Raw genomic sequence first — 20,505 nt, 5'->3', positions numbered from 1 at the left:
GTACCTACTTTTAATTTTATTCCTGCTCCTTTCTGTTTCGTTTACAGTATTTTAAACGTTTTTTACTTTTCAAATCTACCTCTTTTAAACCCAATCTGAATAAAATATTTAAATTTTAAAATACGTGCGCTTATCGTTCACCATTAAATGATATTATATTTTGCTTTCGTCTGCGTGACCTTTATTATTATCGATTTAGGATTTTGTATCATACTTTAAATTATTTTATTCTTCTAAAAATGCGCTCCCCTTTATTATTTTTAAATTATCAACGAAAAGTTTAGTTTGAATTGTTTTAATTAAAAATCCCTTGATGAAACTTTTGAAAGTGTAACTTATTTTTATTGTTTCAGTTCCGTTTCAAAGAAAATTCCTTGAAAAGAAGACTGAGGAATCGTTTGGAATCACAACAAACAATGAAGGTAAGAAATTCTTTAAAATTCTCTCAAAACTTCTATAGAGTTCTTCTGCATGAACCAGGAATGCGAAACTTCCAAGGCAGACCTAATTTGTTTTTATGAATCTCTTTAAATAATCCTCTTCTGTTTCGATTTTTTTCCAACTTAATTAGGAAATGTCTACTTTGAGTGTATATTTTTCATTGTATATCCTCCATTCTCCACCAGTTTTATTTTTGAATACAAATTGGTGGGTTAATAAATGTGGCCGGAATTAAGTAGATATTTACAGATAATAGATGCTTCTGATAGTGAACATTACTTTAATAATTGTGGTTCCAGTTGATGTTAGCCGAGGATGCATTGACTGGAATGAACACTGTGAAGTCTAGCCGGCCACCGCACTTTCCTTTATTTGATAGAATCTATGTACTCTTTTCAGTAGAGCTCACGAGCCATCTGAATCCAGTATTTTGGCCTTTGTAGATAAGTTCTGGCGTCCGTTCTCAATTATGTGCAATGCATTAGAATTCTAGGGGCACATCAAAGCTCGCAAGACTAAGGAAAACACCATCGAAACGTTCGCCTGCAATTCGTCACAGTTTGTTCGCTTTCTCTTTAGAACTGATAGTGGATGTTTGCTTTATCGGGAACCTACTGTTACCAGGACTATGCAGTTATCTATGCAGACTAGTGCACTTATCTGAAGGAATGAATACTACAATTGAACATTGAATCTCGCTCTGTCAACTTTGGGTTTTTGAAAATGAATTAGAATATAAAACGGGCATTATTTTAAATATAGCGACTGTATGATTAAGCTCTTCTTCCCACGGATCGGTAAGCAATAGACATAAAACAATTACCGTAAGACCCTGCGCAATAAAGTTCCGTTCTAAACTGCCCTGCAGACCGTTATCTTACTATAACTAACTTAATTTTGTACACGCAGAAATATTACTAATATTGAATATTGCTAATTTATTAATAATCTTTTCAAATTATACGTAATCCGGTTAATACGGGATTGTAGGCACTTAACTGATAGGTTTCCTAATAAACTTTCGTAAAGTTCGAATTTATTATCACGATGTCGGAACACGTGTTTATAAAAATCCTAATATTTCCGTATTTCGTCTTTGTGTATTATCAAGGCAAATGCAGGTACTTGAACACGTGTTCCATTATATTGGGAAATTTACTAAAAATTTATCAGAAAATGGCCTGCAATCCCGTTTTTAAGCGATTACCAATAATTTTGAGAAAGAGATCTTTGATAAATTGGCAATACTAATTATTCTACATGTGCGCAGGGTCTTTGCAACACTCGGTTTAGCAAAACCTCCTTGTGATTCAGGAGGTTTTGGTTTATGTCGATTGCTTACTGACCCGTGGGACGTCGGGCGTAGTTACAACCAACACAGCCAGTATAAAATAAGAGTCACTTGTACACACGTGTGTTTTTTCATTTATGGATAGTTAGTTAGTTTTACCGCTTTTTATCACATCTATACACGTAGTGCTGCGCTGTACCAAAGTACCTTAATAAAATATACTGTCTTATAAGACTTCTGGATATCGAAAATCGCTGTTTAACCTCGCTGTACCAAAAACTGCCCTGCATACGTGCATATCCCAATGACCGCAGGACCGCGATCGAAAGAAACAATTATTCCTCCCTCCACGTTTTAACTACCGCTGTTCCTCAATTAGCGGTCTCCCGCCTCCCGCACGGAGCCGCACTTACACGGGAGCAAACGGACAAACTGAAAACCACCATCGTTGAACTATCCATGCAAAATGTAGGTAATTCCGCGAGGACTGGCTACTGGCTACTGGGTACGGCCACAGGGGCAGTAGTGCACTCCAGGCAAAGGCGGGCACTAAAAAAGCCATCGAAAAAGAATTGAAACTGAGACCGGCCACAGTGCAACCGATGGCTGAATTATATTTGCATAGGGTGAGTTTTATTTAGTTTTTTCTCCCCGACTCTTTTTTTAACGTCCTATTCTTATTGGCGGTATGGCTTCCTCCTCGCCCGACCAAAATGCGAGCTCGTTAAAGCGCCGCGGCCGTTGTGCCGCTTGATGCGATTGCATTTCCACCGATGGTGATGTCCGTAGTATACGAAACTTCCTGCGCTTGTTTGATATTCGTTAAATAAAAATACAATCGTCTACAGATTAAAACGATTACCAGAAGCTTTATCGCAGTTTCCGAACGACAAAATAGGTTAAAAACAATTATTTTATTGCAATCTTGATTTCGCGTTCAAACCATGCTCAATGTTGAATCCAATTTCGTCATCCTAAATACATACGAGTCACGTAAATGCGTTTAAGCGTTAATCAAATTCTGTGCTTCATAGAAACGTTCTTTCAATTTTCATTTACTTAGAAACAGAACATTATTCTACTGGAGGATTGCCTCAGTTGAGTAAGAGGATATTAAATGTTTATGGAATAAATTTTATTTATTTCGCCTCCCAACAAAACATTTAACATGCAAAGTTGAACTTCGTTTTCGGTTGGAAGCTTCGCTTTTTGAATTCTCGCTTTGTGAAAGGTTGTATGAAATTCAGTTAAATGAAATGTACGTATCCGTTAGCACTGGAGACAAATAGAGTCTAGAGGGGAGGAAAGGAAGAACCCGTGATGCATTTTCTGTGTTGGCCTAACTTTGTGTTTTTCTAGTATGATTTTGTTTTTAGCTGTAAACCTTAACTCTGATGATGGTAAGTCTAATCCGCCATGACAATTTAATTTGATTCTTTTTTATTATTGACTTAAAACTACAGAGCAGGAAGAAGCCAACAAAATACCCTTTTCCTTCTACCAACAAACAAAGAAGAAATTAATAAGATCATCTCTGAACTGAAACCCAACTCAGCACCTGGAATAGATGGAATCACTGCAAATGTTATAAAAAATGCAAACAAGATATAATAACACCTCTAACACACATTTTTAATTTGAATATGCAAACTGGATTATTCCCAAATTGTCTCAATTTGACAGAATATCTGGCGATGAACAGATGCAGGTATGAAATGCATGGGGATTAGTCTAGATAATTAATCTAGATTAACAGAAAGTGTTTTCATAAAAAAATCCATTGAGGAAACTAGAAATGATGGGTGTGAGAGGTATTCCACTCGCATAGTTTGATGACTACCCCTCGGAAAGAACTCAAGTAGAAAATAACGATAATGTAGCAAGTCTCACAAAAAAATCACTCCGAGTACCCCAGGGTAGAACGCTTGGACCAATACTTTTTCTTGCTTATGTAAATAAATAAACTATGCAAAATAGACCTTATAAATGAAAAAAATATATCATTTGTCGATGATAAGTTTTACTTTTCAAAGGAAAGACATGAGAGGATATAAAATCTAAATCTGAAACATGTCTATTAAGAGTATCAAAGTGGCTAGAATGCAACCTCTTGACATTAATTGCAAAAAAAAACAAATTCAATGTTTTTTCTATAAAAAGGTTAGCCTAACAGCGACATGAAAATAAAAGTACCTACATGTAAATTTAAAAGACACTTTTACCCCTGCAGCACAAATACCACACAAACTGTGGAATTAGTCAAATATCTGGGATTTTTTATAGATGACCTCTTTAACCTGGAGAGCGCACATTGAAAATACGGCCAAACGAATACGGAAACTAATATTGTTCCTGAAAGATATCCGAAAAATTGTTGACAAGAAAATAATTAAAATTGTGTACTTCGAATCTTCTGTAACTTCAAAAGACGAGTGGATCCTTTTCTCGAAAACGGTATACAAGTAAAATAAATTTCAAAAGAAAAGATTAACTCTCAGCAAACCAATCCACGAGGTCTCTGGAACTCAATAAAGACTGTAATTTCCTCACTCACTGTTCCAACGAAGGTAGATATGACTGACCCCCAGATTCCTAACCACCCCTCTCCTCTTTTTTTCCTCAGGGCCTCCAGTGTGGAGAAAAAAAATGAGGATACATTGAAATGACACATTCCTACCCACCCATACTTTTACCCCCCACACAGCTTCCCAAAGATGACTTAGGCCCCTGAGGGATGTTTTTTTTCTTCCTTGTAGAGCTAATGCAAAAAATGGGGATAGCATACTCCCAATGGCCCCAGGCGGTGGGCCTTTTGTGCGGTATTCACATTTATAAAAAAATTGACAAATTTATCGACAGTTTGCATGGTTTGACTTGTCAGCAGAAAAATCACGTTTGTTCATCGGAAGTTTTATAAATTAACAAAATTTAATATGCAGTGAAGTATTTTTCTTTGAGTGCGTTTTCAATTGTGATACGGTAGATTCAATGCCGGTCCTGTGCGGGCGCTATTGGAGCAGTTTACCTCGAGCGCCGACTTCTAAGGCGCCAAGGAGCCAAGACGCTAATACTTATAGACTTTCGACAGAAAAGGCGAACGACAGAATATCAGATAAAAAAAAATATAAATAAATAAAGATTCATTGGAACAAATGGAAAAGTCTTAGCATGGATAGTAAGTTACCTGAATAAAAGACCCCAAGAAATAAAATTAATTGATCAAGTTAGTGACACTGAATATTGTGAATTCTCTATTCCTCAAGGTACAAGTTTAGGCTCTTTGCTATTTATCATATATGTTAACAATATGTATACATAAAATGTCTCTAAATACGAAAAAAAAAATCACTCGCAGAGTACGCTTGGACAGAAGTCAACGTGGCTAACGCAGATGTGAACAAAATAGAATAATTTTTTGATATAAATTTACTAACACTAAATTCTAAATAAGCCTATTATATACCATTTAGCATAAAAACAAGAAATACCTAAGATTTAAAAATTATAATCCACTCAAGGACAATTACACAACAACATAACTTCAATAACTTGTGTTTACTAAAAGAAAGCAAACCCGAAATAAAATACAGTAATAAAATAAATTACAGTAGACCTATTCCTAAAATGGTCCACACACATAAACACACTCAAAGACAGAGTGAGGAAACTAACTAATCTTAAGACATTACATACAGATTTAATCAGAATGACATACTTCGCTTTCTGCCAATCTCTAATACAGTATTGCATTTTAGGATAAGGTGGAACTTATGAAAAACACACACAACATAACTTCAATAACTTGTGTTTACTAATAGAAAGCAAACCCGAAATAAAATACCTAGGCATTACAGTAGACCTATTCCAAAAATGGTCCACACACACAGAGTGAGGAAACTAACTAATCTTAAGACATTACATACAGATTTAATCAGAATGACATACTTCGCTTTCTACCAATCACTAATACAGTATTGCATTGTAGGATGAGGTGGAACTTATGAAAAACACGCACAACCACTTTATATAGCACAAAAATGATTATTAACGCCCTTTTTCGGGGCTTTTACATCAGAATATAAATAATTACTTATTTCATGCAACATTACAAACTCGCAAAGATAATATTCTAAATAAAAATGCAACTTTTAAAAACAATAGCTTACTCGGACAAACTTCAATACTCCCAACTCCGAAATGTAAAAAAAAAACAATTGGGTAATTCATCTTGGAGTAAATTTTTTTTAGTTCATTATCAGAAAGTATCCGAATTATAAATACCAACAAAGATTTGAAACTTCACGTTAAAAAACAAACTGAAAATATTATCTGAATTGGCAAATTACACAAAAAATAAATGACACACCCCCAACTTGTGTGTATGGGGGATGTGTCATTTTGTTATGCCTAGCTTTATTATGGTGGTAGGTACATCTTGTTTATTAAATTAGGTGAAATAATTACTTTATTTGCTGTTAATTGTTTATCATTATTTTTTGTGAATAAATATATTTTTTTTAAATGTGCATTTTAAAAATATCTATTATCTCCATATTATACATTTTTTTACAAGAGTGGTGCACATAAAATCCAGGTTATACGAAAAATTGGTTTTGCTAGATTCGTGCTTATCTTAATGAATCGGTCTAATGGTCAAAATTCTCAAGAACTTAAAAAACAACAGTTAACATTCTTATAAGATTCTTATTATAATTCGATCCCGTGTCAATTAAGGTAAAATGTCTCTCTCAAACTCAAAAATTTGGGAACCCTTTTATTGAATTATACTTCTTATATTTATCGATGAATGGTTGCGGCGAAAGCGTTAACATCAAAGCGTTTGGTGAGAAAGCGTTTCTTTGCATCGATTTACGGACGGCCAATCACGGACGAGTGGAAGCGTTTCGGCAACGGTTTATGGGCGACCAATCGCGGACGGGTGGAAGAGTTCTATGCAACGGTTTATGCAGCCAATCGCGGGCGGTGGATAACCGTTTAGCGAGAAAGCGTTTAATTTGAAAGCGTTTCTTTACATAGTTTTACGGGCTGAAAAGCGTTTAAGGTGAAAGCGTTTAACGAGAAAGCATTTCTTTGCAATCGTATTGTCCTTGATTGGAATCATTTCGCGCGGGTTTATTGCAGGCCTATTTACACACAGGCCTGATTATCCCAAAATCAACAAACCGGTTGCAAACGTTTCTGAACATAAACGCTTACGAAAAAACGTTATTTTACTCACCTAAGTCGTGTAATGGATTCAAACAGTAACAGCAATATAAAACGGACCCACTTAAAAAGCGAATTTCAGTATGGCTGATAGAAAGTAACAGAACAGAATCGGAAAATTTCCTGAATTAAATCATGGTCTGACTGAATTGAAAACTGAACTGGACAGGGCTGGACTGATGACTTGACTGAATAGGACTGGACTCGAGGACTGGAGAAGCAGATTTAGAGTCTGCTGTTATACAACACGACGTGTTCGGATTTTCCTATCAACACCGAGGGACCCAAATACGTTAATTTTGTTTTTATATTATTATTTTAGTTTTTTTAAATATTATTACTGTATTTAAATTATTAGTTTTACGACATATAGGCATATAATTGTATTATTGTATATGTTCTCTTTTTTTCTTTGTCACCACCATGATACCGACATTTGCCTAGTTTGGGGTATTTAAAAAAATAATTAAATAAATATAAATTTTCCGTTAGATCTAATCCAGTTCCTCTCCAAAGAAACGTTTGACATCGCTCAATATAAAAGCAATGCAGTTTATTTTAATCGCACTTTAACATTCGTATTTACTTAACCAAGTCAGTTTCCCCGATGTGTAGTTTGATGTTGTTTTGCGATGATTTCTCCGGGTTCGTTCATAAATATTTATTGCCTTCCTTTCGTAAATCGAAGGAAGCGATTAATGGGTTATTTTTACTCCCATATACTTTGAAGTAAATAAGCAGGAAGTCTTTCTCACCGGTTCGATATTTCATTTGAACTCTTACAAAACTAATAGCGACTATCTAAATGACTGGATAATAAAGTATTTCTCTAGCAGTGGAATTATAGGAATGAGTAGTATAATCCCGTAGTCCAGTAATAAAATTCCGCCCGGTTTTATTGAACATCTTTATTTTTTCTCGCTTTGTCAACTTAAATACTCCTCATTTGAACTAAGCATTTATCACACCTGAAATAAAACCTCTCAAAGATTTATAAAGCCTTTCTATTGCTTGGCTTTTTCCGAATACATTTTTTCCTGGCATTCTTTTTTGGTTTTGACACCTGTTCCCCTGCTATATATTTACCTTTCCTCTGTTTACTATCGGAATGGACTCAAAAAGCCGATCTGCCATTTTGTCTGAGCTTAAACGTAGGATCGGATTATTTCTGTTCTGGAATATTGCCTCGCAAATATGCCTTGCGGTTTCATAGATTTTCAGACATACCTATTTATGTGCTCCATGTGAAACAAAAACTTGTTCGTTGGTATTTGGTAATAATTTAGTGTGGCAGACCGTTCACTTCATTATCAATATTAATATATACTATATTTAGTTGTGGATAACATTCTTCAGACCTTCATAATTCCAGAAGCTATGAGTAACAACGGCTGTGGCTCATTTCCTACCCTTTTCATTTCACTCTGCAGTATTCGCCTTTAGTGGAGTAATTAATGAACCATGGCCCTGTATTTTATCTCAGTATTAACTTTAATTTAACATAATTAGCATTTGGGACTTTAAACAGTCAACATAAGCTAGGTTGTTTTTTAACGAAAAATGTAAGACAAATAAAAATGCTTTAAGCTTTGGATCGTGTCAAAAGGCTCATCCGTCACTCAGCGTGGCTAGCTCTAGCTCTAGAGCTTCCTATCCCAACCATTGCGCCCGCAAACCCTTACCGGCGCCATAGGCAATATTAAGATTTCAACCTTCGTCAATGTCACAGTTTACCTACTTATTACCATAATGTAAAGAGGAAGCGGAAATTCCTTTTCAAAAGACACTTTAAATGGAAATGAATTATGGGAAATATCTTGCGAGTTTTTAGATTTTGATCAATTCGTGATTGTAATGAACAAATAATGTTGATAAAATATTGAGAATGTAACATAATAATGTAAACAATTTAAAAAAAGTTCCTAGTAGGTATTATAATTCGGCCCCTTAGAGTCAAAAAAACGTAACTCAATTTTTTATCGATTCTGAGTTACGGATGGTAAAATGAATTACTATTTTATATTTAAAAGATGTTCACAAGCACAAAATACCATCCTTTAACTAAATGAGCAGACATTATTAATATGCTTGGTTTGTTTAAAAGTATACAACACTGATTAATTGAGAACTATGTTTTCTTGCTCTCCTGTAAAGTAGAGAAAAATGAGATACGTTTTTTTGACCCTAAGGGGCCGAATTATATGTCGCAATCTTCTTTTCCAGTGGTATCCAATATTCGAATGTCAGTGGAAAATAATTGTAAATATGTATATCTCTCGACAATTTAGTTGAAAGCTATTTCCAAGTAGTAGTGTAATGTTTGTTGGTTCTCAAGGGATGGATTTAAGTACCCCCCAGTGTCTCCGGCGGGCGGGAGGTTCAACATACACCCCCCCGGACCAATGAAGTATTCCATTCTGAAATAACACGCGTATCTTTGTTTGCTTAACTCGAAACACGTGCAATATATTATGTAGGTATTCAGATTATTTCTACTTTGAGTGTGTTCTTATGAAAACTTGGCTCCGATGGAACATGATGTAGAGGTCCACATAGGTACGGTACGGGCTTAAAATACATTCAATGACTCAAAGAAAATTTCTCATGTGATTTCTTTGATATCGTATTGACAATCAAACGTTTATTCTAGGTTATACTCCCCGAGCACCTGTCCGGAAAACCGTTATTTATTTTACTAAAGCATTTATTCATATTAACGAAAAAGCACAAGGGTATTCGTGTATAAATTCAATTCCCTACAAAATATAAACTTCCCTCGCCATCTGTACACGGCCTAAATAAAGGGTTTTTATAAATAGATTGTAAAACATACCTACTAATAATTTTATGATTTAAATACGGGTTGCTAGTTGCTAGGCACTTTAATATTATTATTTTCCGCCCCTCAGTCTTACCACTAGCTAACACATTTTTGAATGTTTATCCCGCTGTTAGCAGGCGTGCACTTGTCACAAATAAAGCTTTCTGTTCACTTTCCGCCCTAACTATTCCCTGGAAATGAAACGTTTCGCGATTGCAATTGTTCCCTTCGTTGGGTTTTTCCGCTCAGCCGAGCATCTGCCCTCGCAGCTTCCCGGGCAAAAAGGATTGTCTCTTCTGTTCCATTAGGGCACCGCTGCTCCGCGATGCGATTGTGGAAGACCATCACTTACATTACACACCCCCTTTCAATCTACTTTTCCTACATTATCGGTGGTCCTCGATACTCAATACACATGCTACACATGCCTACTTACGTATTGCCTCCACACACTTACACACACTCGTCGGTACCTACTGTCTAAATATTATATTTCATCTCGTCTCTTCTCTTCGTAAGACAATACCTTAATGCTCTGTAAATATTATTGTTATTTAATTATTCAAATAATATACACTGATCATATCTAAAGCAATGGGTACATATTATATTATTACATTAATATAAGACGATACGAGTTTTTAGAGTATCTACTTTATCATAATGTTTAAATCACATCTTGCTCCTTTCTTCCATGGTGAAATTTACGCACATATTAGTTTTTTTATTATCAATTTGCGAATTCCTTTAACGGTGCAATTTTGTTTGATTACTCGCATTGTACAGCTTCGGTTCAATTATTCCCAAATCCTTTTGTGCCTGCGTGAGTCGTGAAGTCCCATACGAGAGAAGGGAGGGGTCATTCTCAGATCTCCCTGCCCAATCTAGCTGATTGGCAACGGGTCTTTTTATTCATCGGCTTATGCGATTTCGTACGATTTACGAATGTCGTTTGTTCGTCATCGATTAAATGCCCCTTTTTCTGCGGACCACTTATCAGAAATTGAAATTGGCTGTAACGTATCGATTTACGAGTTTTTTTTAATTTTTTTATTCGTCTCTAACTTCCACGACATTCTGAAAATGGGAAGCTCGCTTTGTATATAATAAGCATCAGCCGGCTAGTATACAGGGTGTTAAGGGACGTACTTGACTTACTTTAACCAATGATTGCTGACATTATTTGGTGTAAAAAATGAAAATGAAGTTTTATTTAAATATATTGAATTAATTATTTAGTATTTTTTAATTGAATTTTATTAAATGCAAAATGGAGGCTTCAGCACGAGCAAAGTACCCAGTGATGCCTACACTATCATAATATAATGTTTGAAAATACATAATATTATTCAATCAATATTATATCAATGAAAATTAAAAGGAGGAAACGCAACACGGCAATTAATAACATTAAAATAAACCCACCATTTAATCCCGATAGATAAAGACAATATCAAATTCAAATATTCCAATCAACTTCAACTTGTCGTAATAAAGAACCTTTAAATGTAATGAACCCTGATGCGCAATAAATCATTTTAAAGCACACACAGCATAAATAATAATTATTTTATAGTTTACAGCATTAAAGCTGCTTATATTAGTTCAATCATTTGAATCCATCAATCACATTGGCATTCAAGAAATGACACACAGCAGCAGTTCAATGCATTACATCGCGACTTTTATGAAATTGTTTGGCAGCAAACATGTATGAAGGAGGTGGCAAAATGGCAGCGAAACGTCAGCGAGGATTTAACGATTATGAATGATTGAATAAATAAAAGTTAACTGCATTTTTTGCCTGACATTCATCCATCATATTTATGTCACTGCACCCGGAGGCATTCGTATAATTTTTATCTTGATGTAACTTGGTGGGCCGTGCATTATCCGGAGGGAGTGGATTGGTTCACAATATTACACAAAACACGTACTTACGTTCATTGTAATGTATACGCGTCTAATCTTTATATTAGATCAGTCATTATATTATTCTACATTTCCATTTTAACATTACACTTGGGAATGCAATCATTCTAGAAGTCGTACACGTAAATGGCTCATTTACACCCATTAATCAATATCAGGGTGTAGGCGTACTAATATTCTACTTATTCAAAGCTTTCATTAGAAACCATTATTATTGAAAAGCTCCTTTGTTATTAATATTTGTTGACCTCGAGCCTACGTTGAGGCTATAACTGATTGGGCTTTATAGTTTATACCTTGTTTATGCTCACTTGAAGTTCTGACGACTCATACTGATCGGAGATATGTACATATATATATAAATAAATAAACATAGGGGAGATTCTGGCTTAATTAATTTGCAGAGGTAGTGATAATACATTAAAATAATGGCATTTGAGCTTCTGACTTACACAGAACCTCCAGACCATATTATTATGAAGTAGGCACACTGTGCCTATATTTAATCTCAAACAAACATTTAAAAACATATTATGAAGAAACATGAAGTTTCTTCAACCCGTTTTCATATTTCATCATTTTCAAAATGTATATTGACTTGGAATTTGTTTATTTAGCTGAATAAAAAGAGTAATTCTCTTCGGGTCAGATATTCCTGTAAGGGAAAAAATTGAGATTTTGGACTCTTAGAGAATAAACATGTCGCGTATACAGAAACGCTATCAATAGTGGCTAACATTTTAATGAAGTGATAATGAATTATTTTGCTTAAAACCAAAACCAATAAGGGTTCCTCCATAAATATACAAAGTAGGTAGTAGCGATGGGTTATGAGTCATTTTGTTAAGAGCGGGAGCTACGGTACCATCACAATATTTACGTACGGCTCAAAGTGTCGACTTAATTGAATGACGGCTCGATTTAACGGGAGTCGCGAGCCGAGAGCGTTTGAGCAATGAGAATATTGTGCTCATTGCCAATACGCTACGGCCCGGTACGGCTCCCCCGGTATTGATCCCCCTACGGCTCCCCCGATTGGCTCCCAGCTCCCAGCGTCTGAATGATAAGATGCTAGGTAGTTAGTAGGTGTAGGTACATATATATGTCCAGACGTCAGACTGGCAGACGCCGTTCATGTCTCTGAATATGTCAGACTGGCAGACGCCGTTCATGTCTCTGAATATGTCAGACTGGCAGACGCCGTTCATGTCCCTGAATATGTCAGACTGGCAGACGCCGTTCATGTCTCTGAATATGTCAGACTGGCAGACGCCGTTCATGTCTCTGAATATGTCATAACAATTAATACTTGGATTATTATTTTTTTTTTGGTAAACTAATGTTTTAAGACAAGGTTTTTTTATGCATAGCACAAAGGGTAACAATTATTTTACAAGCAATAATTATTCGCCTGAAACACTCATCCACATTGAAAAATCTCCTGATAAAAGATACATGACGCCAACGGGACTCGAACCCGTGTCCCTTCGATTTCCGGTCGACAGCTCTGACCACTGAGCTATGGCGGCTTATCTCTTACCCGCGAAATGATTCAATATATACTAGTGTTTCATTCAACAATTACTGCTTGTTACATTTTTTCACCTGAAAACAACCAACTTTATTTTATATGAGAAAGGCATTGTAAGTGCTAACTCTCTCACTAGATGGCGTCGAGACAAATTGTCTACATTTTTAGGTGAAATACTTGAACTTGTCAAATATTAATTATTATTATTTTTTTTGGTAAACTAATGTTTTAAGACAAGGTTTTTTTATGCATAGCACAAAGGGTAACAATTATTTTACAAGCAATAATTATTCGCCTGAAACACTCATCCACATTGAAAAATCTCCTGATAAAAGATACATGACGCGATACAGGCGAATAATTATTGCTTGTAAAATAATTGTAATACTTGGATTATTTTAATGGCGCTATTTCTCTAATATATCTCCTGAAAACAAAGAGTAACCGTTCAAATGAGCCGTACTACCGTTTTCCGGGAGTCGTACGAATACGGCTCAACAATTGAAGAACAATAAAGCTCAATCGTGCGGCTCGCTCATGAACGACTCATCGTTAGTAGGTATGTGCCTATTACTTACTTATCTATTACACATAATATATATACACCCATGTATGCTCTTATCCTCCGGCAAAATATAGATAGAATTACAACATTAAATAAATAAATTATTCTTTAACGAAATAAAATATACAGACACAATTTTTTTAAAACCAATTTGAAGGTTATACTCATCAATGTAATATTACGTGTTATCTTTTTTTTTATTTTTCTGCGTCTTGTTCTGTTTCATGATTCGTTTAGATTTATTAGTATTATCTTCTTCAATGAAAAAAATAAGTTCACATTTGTTTTTCCCTCTCACGGAATCCATTATCTGCATCGTATTAAATTAATAATAACGAAATTGTATTAGTCCCATTCATGAAAGAATTTGGAGTTATTTTCTGTCGAAAACCTACCTTTGATCGTCAGTCACTACGTAACAATTTCCAATATGGCCAGGTCCAATAAGGTGAGCTTTCGTAATACGCAACACAAGGACTTTTCACAACATTGAGTCAATGAAGCTACTTTACTGCTCCCATGTGAAATCGCAGCTAGGCCATGCATCTCCTGTATTGTCTCCTATTTATACATGTAACTTACATCGCTTGGAGAAAGTACACAGGAATTTGGAGTTATTTTCGACAGGAAACCTACCTTTGATCGTCAGTCACTACGTAACAATTTCCAATATGGCCAGGTCCAATAAGGTGAGCTTTCGTAATACGCAACACAAGGACTTTTCACAACATTGAGTCAATGAAGCTACTTTACTGCTCCCATGTGAAATCGCAGCTAGGCCATGCATCTCCTGTATGGTCTCCTATTTATACATGTAACTTACATCGCTTGGAGAAAGTACACAGGAATTTGGAGTTATTTTCGACAGGAAACCTACCTTTGATCGTCAGTCACTACGTAACAATTTCCAATATGGCCAGGTCCAATAAGGTGAGCTTTCGTAATACGCAACACAAGGACTTTTCACAACATTGAGTCAATGAAGCTACTTTACTGCTCCCATGTGAAATCGCAGCTAGGCCATGCATCTCCTGTATTGTCTCCTATTTATACATGTAACTTACATCGCTTGGAGAAAGTACACAGGAATTTGGAGTTATTTTCGACAGGAAACCTACCTTTGATCGTCAGTCACTACGTAACAATTTCCAATATGGCCAGGTCCAATAAGGTGAGCTTTCGTAATACGCAACACAAGGACTTTTCACAACATTGAGTCAATGAAGCTACTTTACTGCTCCCATGTGAAATCGCAGCTAGGCCATGCATCTCCTGTATGATCTCCTATTTATAAACTTACATCGCTTGGAGAAAGTACACAGGAAGTTTTTATAGATTTGTTCAATACACAACATAGTAGTAGCATCCTATTCTTATCCAACGACGGTTTGATGAAACAAATGACAATTCTACAAAATAGAGCAATGAGAACCATATTGAAGAAAAATAGATACACAAAAATTAGGAACATGTTGAAGGAGTTAAATATCTTGTCATTTGAACAAATTATTTACTTTAATACCATATTTTTAATCTACAAGATAATCAATGGCCATACGTCTAGTGAATTCCTAAGAAAAATTGATAAACTAAAGAACAAACACACACATGAGACGAGGAAAAGAAATGAATTGAGAGTCCCCTTCAGGAAAAAAACACAGAGTCAAAAGTCATTGATGTACGGAGCGTTGAAGATATTTGGAAAGCTACCAGAAGAAATAAAATCAGAAGAAAACTTAAAAACATTTAAAATTAAATTAAGAAAATATGTGATTGATTCATTTTAAATGTGTTACTATAATTATATGTATATAAGGATTGTATTAGGACATATATAACTATGTACCTACTTAAAATACCACAATAAACAACCTTTAATTGATATCTGCTACAAAACATTAATGTCTAATCAAAAACTACCGCTACTTTCTTCCCGGGGAGCTTATAATGATATTCTCATACTTTTGAAATTACTTAATAACTTCATAGACTGCCCTCAAATGTTAAGTGTTATAAATATCCGTGCCCCTGTTCAACTACTCGACTCCACCATAATATTCCACTGTGACATATGAGTAGCACTAACTATTTATATCACTCGCAATATCACCGAACTGACAAAACATATAAGACTTTTTCGGTATATTTAAAACCTCTCCGCCCTAAATCGAAGCAAAAATAATTAGTTGAAAATATAACGGATATGTTTCAGTATTATGTTTGTAAAATGATAAGTATTTATTGTACTGATATATATTACATGTACTGATATGTTATTTCTTTATATTGTTTGTAGCTTTCGACATGTACTATGTTTGTAAAAGCCCTACATGCGTTCAATAAATAACTCAATAGAAATAAACCCTTATATTATAATATATATTAACCCATTTTGCTTTGGCAGGTAACCTAGGAGTAACGTAATTAGCAGGTGAGAGTAAGGTAATATATAAAGCTTAAATTTTGAATAATTAGATCTTATTTGACTATGTCAATCGTAAAATCTCCGTTAGTTGAATTAAAACCTTTCTGTCGTTAGACCATTAAACATATCAGTGGAAACTGACAACAAAATATTTTTTTGAAATATTTATCTTGTTGTTACGCCTATTCTGCCGAAATGTCGCCATTATGGTCTACTGGTAAGATGGTTGAGGTAATTTAAAGAAGTATCTAATAAAAAACACAAGTAAACACGCCATTACTTTTTGGTGTTAATTTCATATCTGATGAGGACGGAATAATCCCCCCCCTTTCATTCCATGTTCAATTATTTTTCGATAAATGAATGTCTTTGCTATGACGTCAGCGCCAGTAAACGACAATATACAATAATTATAATCCCTTAAGCGCACCGAGTTATCGATGAGCGGCGGACGGAGTAATGTGTAGGTACTAGTTCATGTATGACGTGTATGTATTAAGCAGTCTTTGCCGAGGGCGGGGTAGATGGTAGGCGACATGTGCAAAGGGCTGGCTGGTATATCGAATTAGCCACGCGGCAGATAAGCAATAATCCTCGAGGGTAGTTGTGGATGTACTTAACTAAAACTTACGTGGCGGTACACGCGACACAGCGCGCCGATAACGTCAATTATATTTGAGGCCCGACTAAAACCCCTTCGATCAATTCCTATTTTCTCGTAAAATCGTACGCAGTACTCCTTTTCTGGCTAGGCTGTTCCATTAAATTTATTGCGAAAATCACGCAACCGAGGTTTTTTGGCAACGAATTTATCAATCACAAAAGTGCTGCGTTGTTTGAAAATGTGATTATTATACTGATTCCAATGACAATATCATAAACACAAAGGTTGAAAACAAATTTCAAAGTAGAAGTTTATTCACTCATTTATTTGAAGCATTTAATTTCTTGTTCTCAGAAGAGAGTGGCTTACCTATTTATTTATTTATTCATCATTCGCATTAAAAGCAAGGTATTATTTGCCCGTGGTGCCGTCTTCCCCGCGTCTCCCCTTTTGGCGGCTTACATTAAACTCTGGCCCCATTAAAGGACCCTTAAAGGGGATTATAACAGCCATCGAAAATGTTCCAATGATAATGGGGAAGTTTTAAAATAATTTCGTGGGAATGGGGAGCGTGGGCAAGTGGGTGAGTGGGTGAGTGGGGTTACTTGACCTGGTAAGCACTTGGCGAAAAATAAAACAATCGACCTGCAAAAATATTTTTGTGATGGAATATTAAAGCCAAAAATTACCGTAAATAAATCACTTTTGAATTTTTGATGTTGATCTTTCTGTCGTACCCTTTAAACGAAATTTGCCTAGAAGTGTAAAAGAGTAATACATATTTTGTACGATCAATCGTCAATATATTTTCCTTTCAACGAATACGAAAACAACTGCGTGTATTTTTAATTTCATATCGTCAAAGTCGCCGGATGAAATTTGATCCAAAAATGCTTTCCCGTAGCAATTAATCCGCTCTTTTGACGCAACAGAACTCAGTGTTTTGTTAGGATTGCCACTGGCTTTCCTACAGTACCCATTGAACGTAACTTTTTAAGTTTACAGGTAAATCGAGTCAAGTTCAGTTTTCATAAACTTTCAATCAACTGATTACGATCCCGATTAAAATTCAGAATGAATAATAAGACAACAATAGAATTATTCCGTTCGGTTAAAACATTTCGTGTTGGGGGTGTAGAAAATTACCCCGATGTTATACTGCGATTATTATTTATGTCGAGCAATAGTGCTGTGCTTTATCGTAAAATCAATGTATTCCCACGCCGAATCAGATAAGTGAATGCTCCGCTATTATAACTACGGAATAAATTAATGTATCGATGATGCTAATACACGGAGCGCATCAAGCGGTGGACATTTTAGCTGTTACGGTAAGTTTAGTATATATATTTTTAAGCTCGTTTCACAGATTACAGGCGGCGCTTCTTTTTGTCAATCTTAACTATTTTATTATATTTTTTTAATATTATTGAATCATTTGGTTTGTGTTATATTATTAATTAACATATATTTTTTTCCCCTTTATTTTTATTTTTGTTGTATTATTTTGTTCTATTATTTTATACAATTCTTTTATTTTATATAATTATAACTTCACATTTCTCATAAATTTAATTATTTCTTCTAATACTGTCTTACGTAAAATCACAAGGAGGAAATCCGTAATTGGTTTTATTTTGGTTATTTTACTTATGTACAATCTGTAAAAATGTAAACTGTTGATTTTCCCAAAAATGAATAAATAAATATATCTAATCACCATATTTACACAATATAGCAAGCAATCCATTAGCTACGTGTGTAATTGCCTTCCGGACGATATTAAAAAATAAAAAAGTCTAAACATTTAAAAAAATATATGTTCCTTCCTAACTACTCCAGTTAAACAAATGAAAATGTATTTTTGTTTTTTACTTGAATACATATACGTATATTTTTAAATCTCCGTTTGTAAGACAAAATCGTCAACAATTAACCCTTTGCTCCGCTTTACAATGTGCATTCACTCGGATTATCAAAAAAGGCAAATAAATTTAGTCAAAAATATAGCCCACTCCTCATAAAAAAAGCTTCAGACCGATTTACCTGGAAAATGCACGAGAAGTTTACAGAATCGGTATACAATTTGGTGGCGTTGAATGTACGTGTGGGAGACCGGCGACAGTTATACCTTTTGACTTTTACCTTTCTCAGCGCCTTAGGTAAACGGTTTATGAAAAAATATTCATGACCAACGACAGATAATTTAGTTTAGTCTGCCAAATTCTTATATTTTTACTATTTAGAGATTTCTCAAAATCTTATAAAAATTAAACTATGAACGCATCCGGGGAAATGTTACAACCGACACCGACCATGGGGTTGTTTGTACCATTAGTGTAATTTTGATTTAAACACGTAATAATAATTCAGTCGAGGAAAAACAGTTATTTATTAGTTTCCCAAATTACTATTCCATATTTCTATTAGATTTAACATAATATACAATTTATCTGAACTCAAGAAAACTCTTATAAATTCTTAGAATATTCAAAAATATAAGTTATCACGAACCTTAACTAGTTTAATGTTATAAAATGACAAAAAGTATATGTTGTTTTAATTTCAAACAAGTTTTGTTGTAATGTGGTAGAATTGTCCCTGTGGTAAACTATCCCAAAATAATGCATAAAAAATACTTTTAAAAACAAATAAGATAAAGATAAAATTCATAGAAAAGGAAGAAACAGAAGTACAACGAACAAATAACATTGGCTAAAATTTTTTCAAATTAAGGTCTTCAGTAATTTAGTAACGTAATAAAACTTGTAAGCATACAATACACATATACAAATACAACTTAGTTTTGAAAATACACCAAACAAAACAGTTATAAATCAAAAATAGTAAACGTATTTGGCGTTGTTCTATTTCTATTTTGCGGCATCTGACAAAATAAAAATAGATATTTTATTAAAATTTCGATACGCTTCAAAAACTTACTTTGTTTTTGAACGAACATAAACAAAGCGAAAAAGGTTTGGACATTAAAAGTGTGACGGTCGCATAATATGCACTTGAGCTTATAAGAGACTTGAGAGCTGTACCTACTCAAAATAACTTGAGGTTAGTTGTAAATAAGTTGATAAATCGGTACAACTATCCCCGAACGGGGATACAATTGCAAATGTCTTGGTTTCCACTGTCCCGCTGGCTACTGGCGACAAGTTCGCACGTGACAGGGCCATCGTCTGACGACGCATGATATGCATGCCTATTATAGTGGTAAAATTGTCACCGGTCTCCCCTGATTAAACCTGCACTAGGAAGCAGGCTTTGGATAGTATGTTATGCTAGGCGTATTTACAGCGGGCGATCGCGATCAGCATTCAATGTCTTGTCGCAGAGCCGCGCCCACGAAGGCTGTTTTTATTAGCCCGACGCCGACGCTTTGTTCGCCAGGCGCGGTTCGCGGGACGGCGCGGCGCGGTCCGCATTAATTCGCGGTGGGTCAACCGATAACGCTCAGCAAATAAATTAGCATAAACACCCCAATCTTCTCCCACAAGCTCGGCTAATGTTTGTGTTCCATTTTCCCACACACGCTTCCCGATTAGCTCGCGCCGCTTTAATTTATGGCAATATTTGCGACATTGTGCGGTCTCATTGTTGCGTTCCGGACCCTTGCGCAGTTTCCGCTACGGCCGCACTAAATCTTCCGGCTTGTCT

At 35.2% G+C, this 20,505-nt stretch overlaps 1 protein-coding gene across 1 annotated transcript in view; it reads left to right on the top strand.

Moving 5' to 3' along the window:
• Nucleotides 1-20,505, top strand: part of LOC149423993 (uncharacterized) — a 238,977-nt gene that overhangs the window by 146,634 nt on the left and 71,838 nt on the right. The window contains exon 4 of the mRNA XM_089631109.1: nucleotides 354-422. Coding sequence (XP_089487235.1) covers nucleotides 354-422 — 69 coding nt within the window. The remainder of the gene's footprint in view (nucleotides 1-353; nucleotides 423-20,505) is intronic.

The sequence above is a fragment of the Hesperophylax consimilis genome, chromosome 4, assembly GCF_061612785.1.
Source record: "Hesperophylax consimilis isolate HC1 chromosome 4, BYU_Hcon_1.0, whole genome shotgun sequence".
NCBI lineage: Eukaryota > Metazoa > Arthropoda > Insecta > Trichoptera > Limnephilidae > Hesperophylax > Hesperophylax consimilis.
This window is presented reverse-complemented; position numbering and strand designations above follow the sequence as displayed.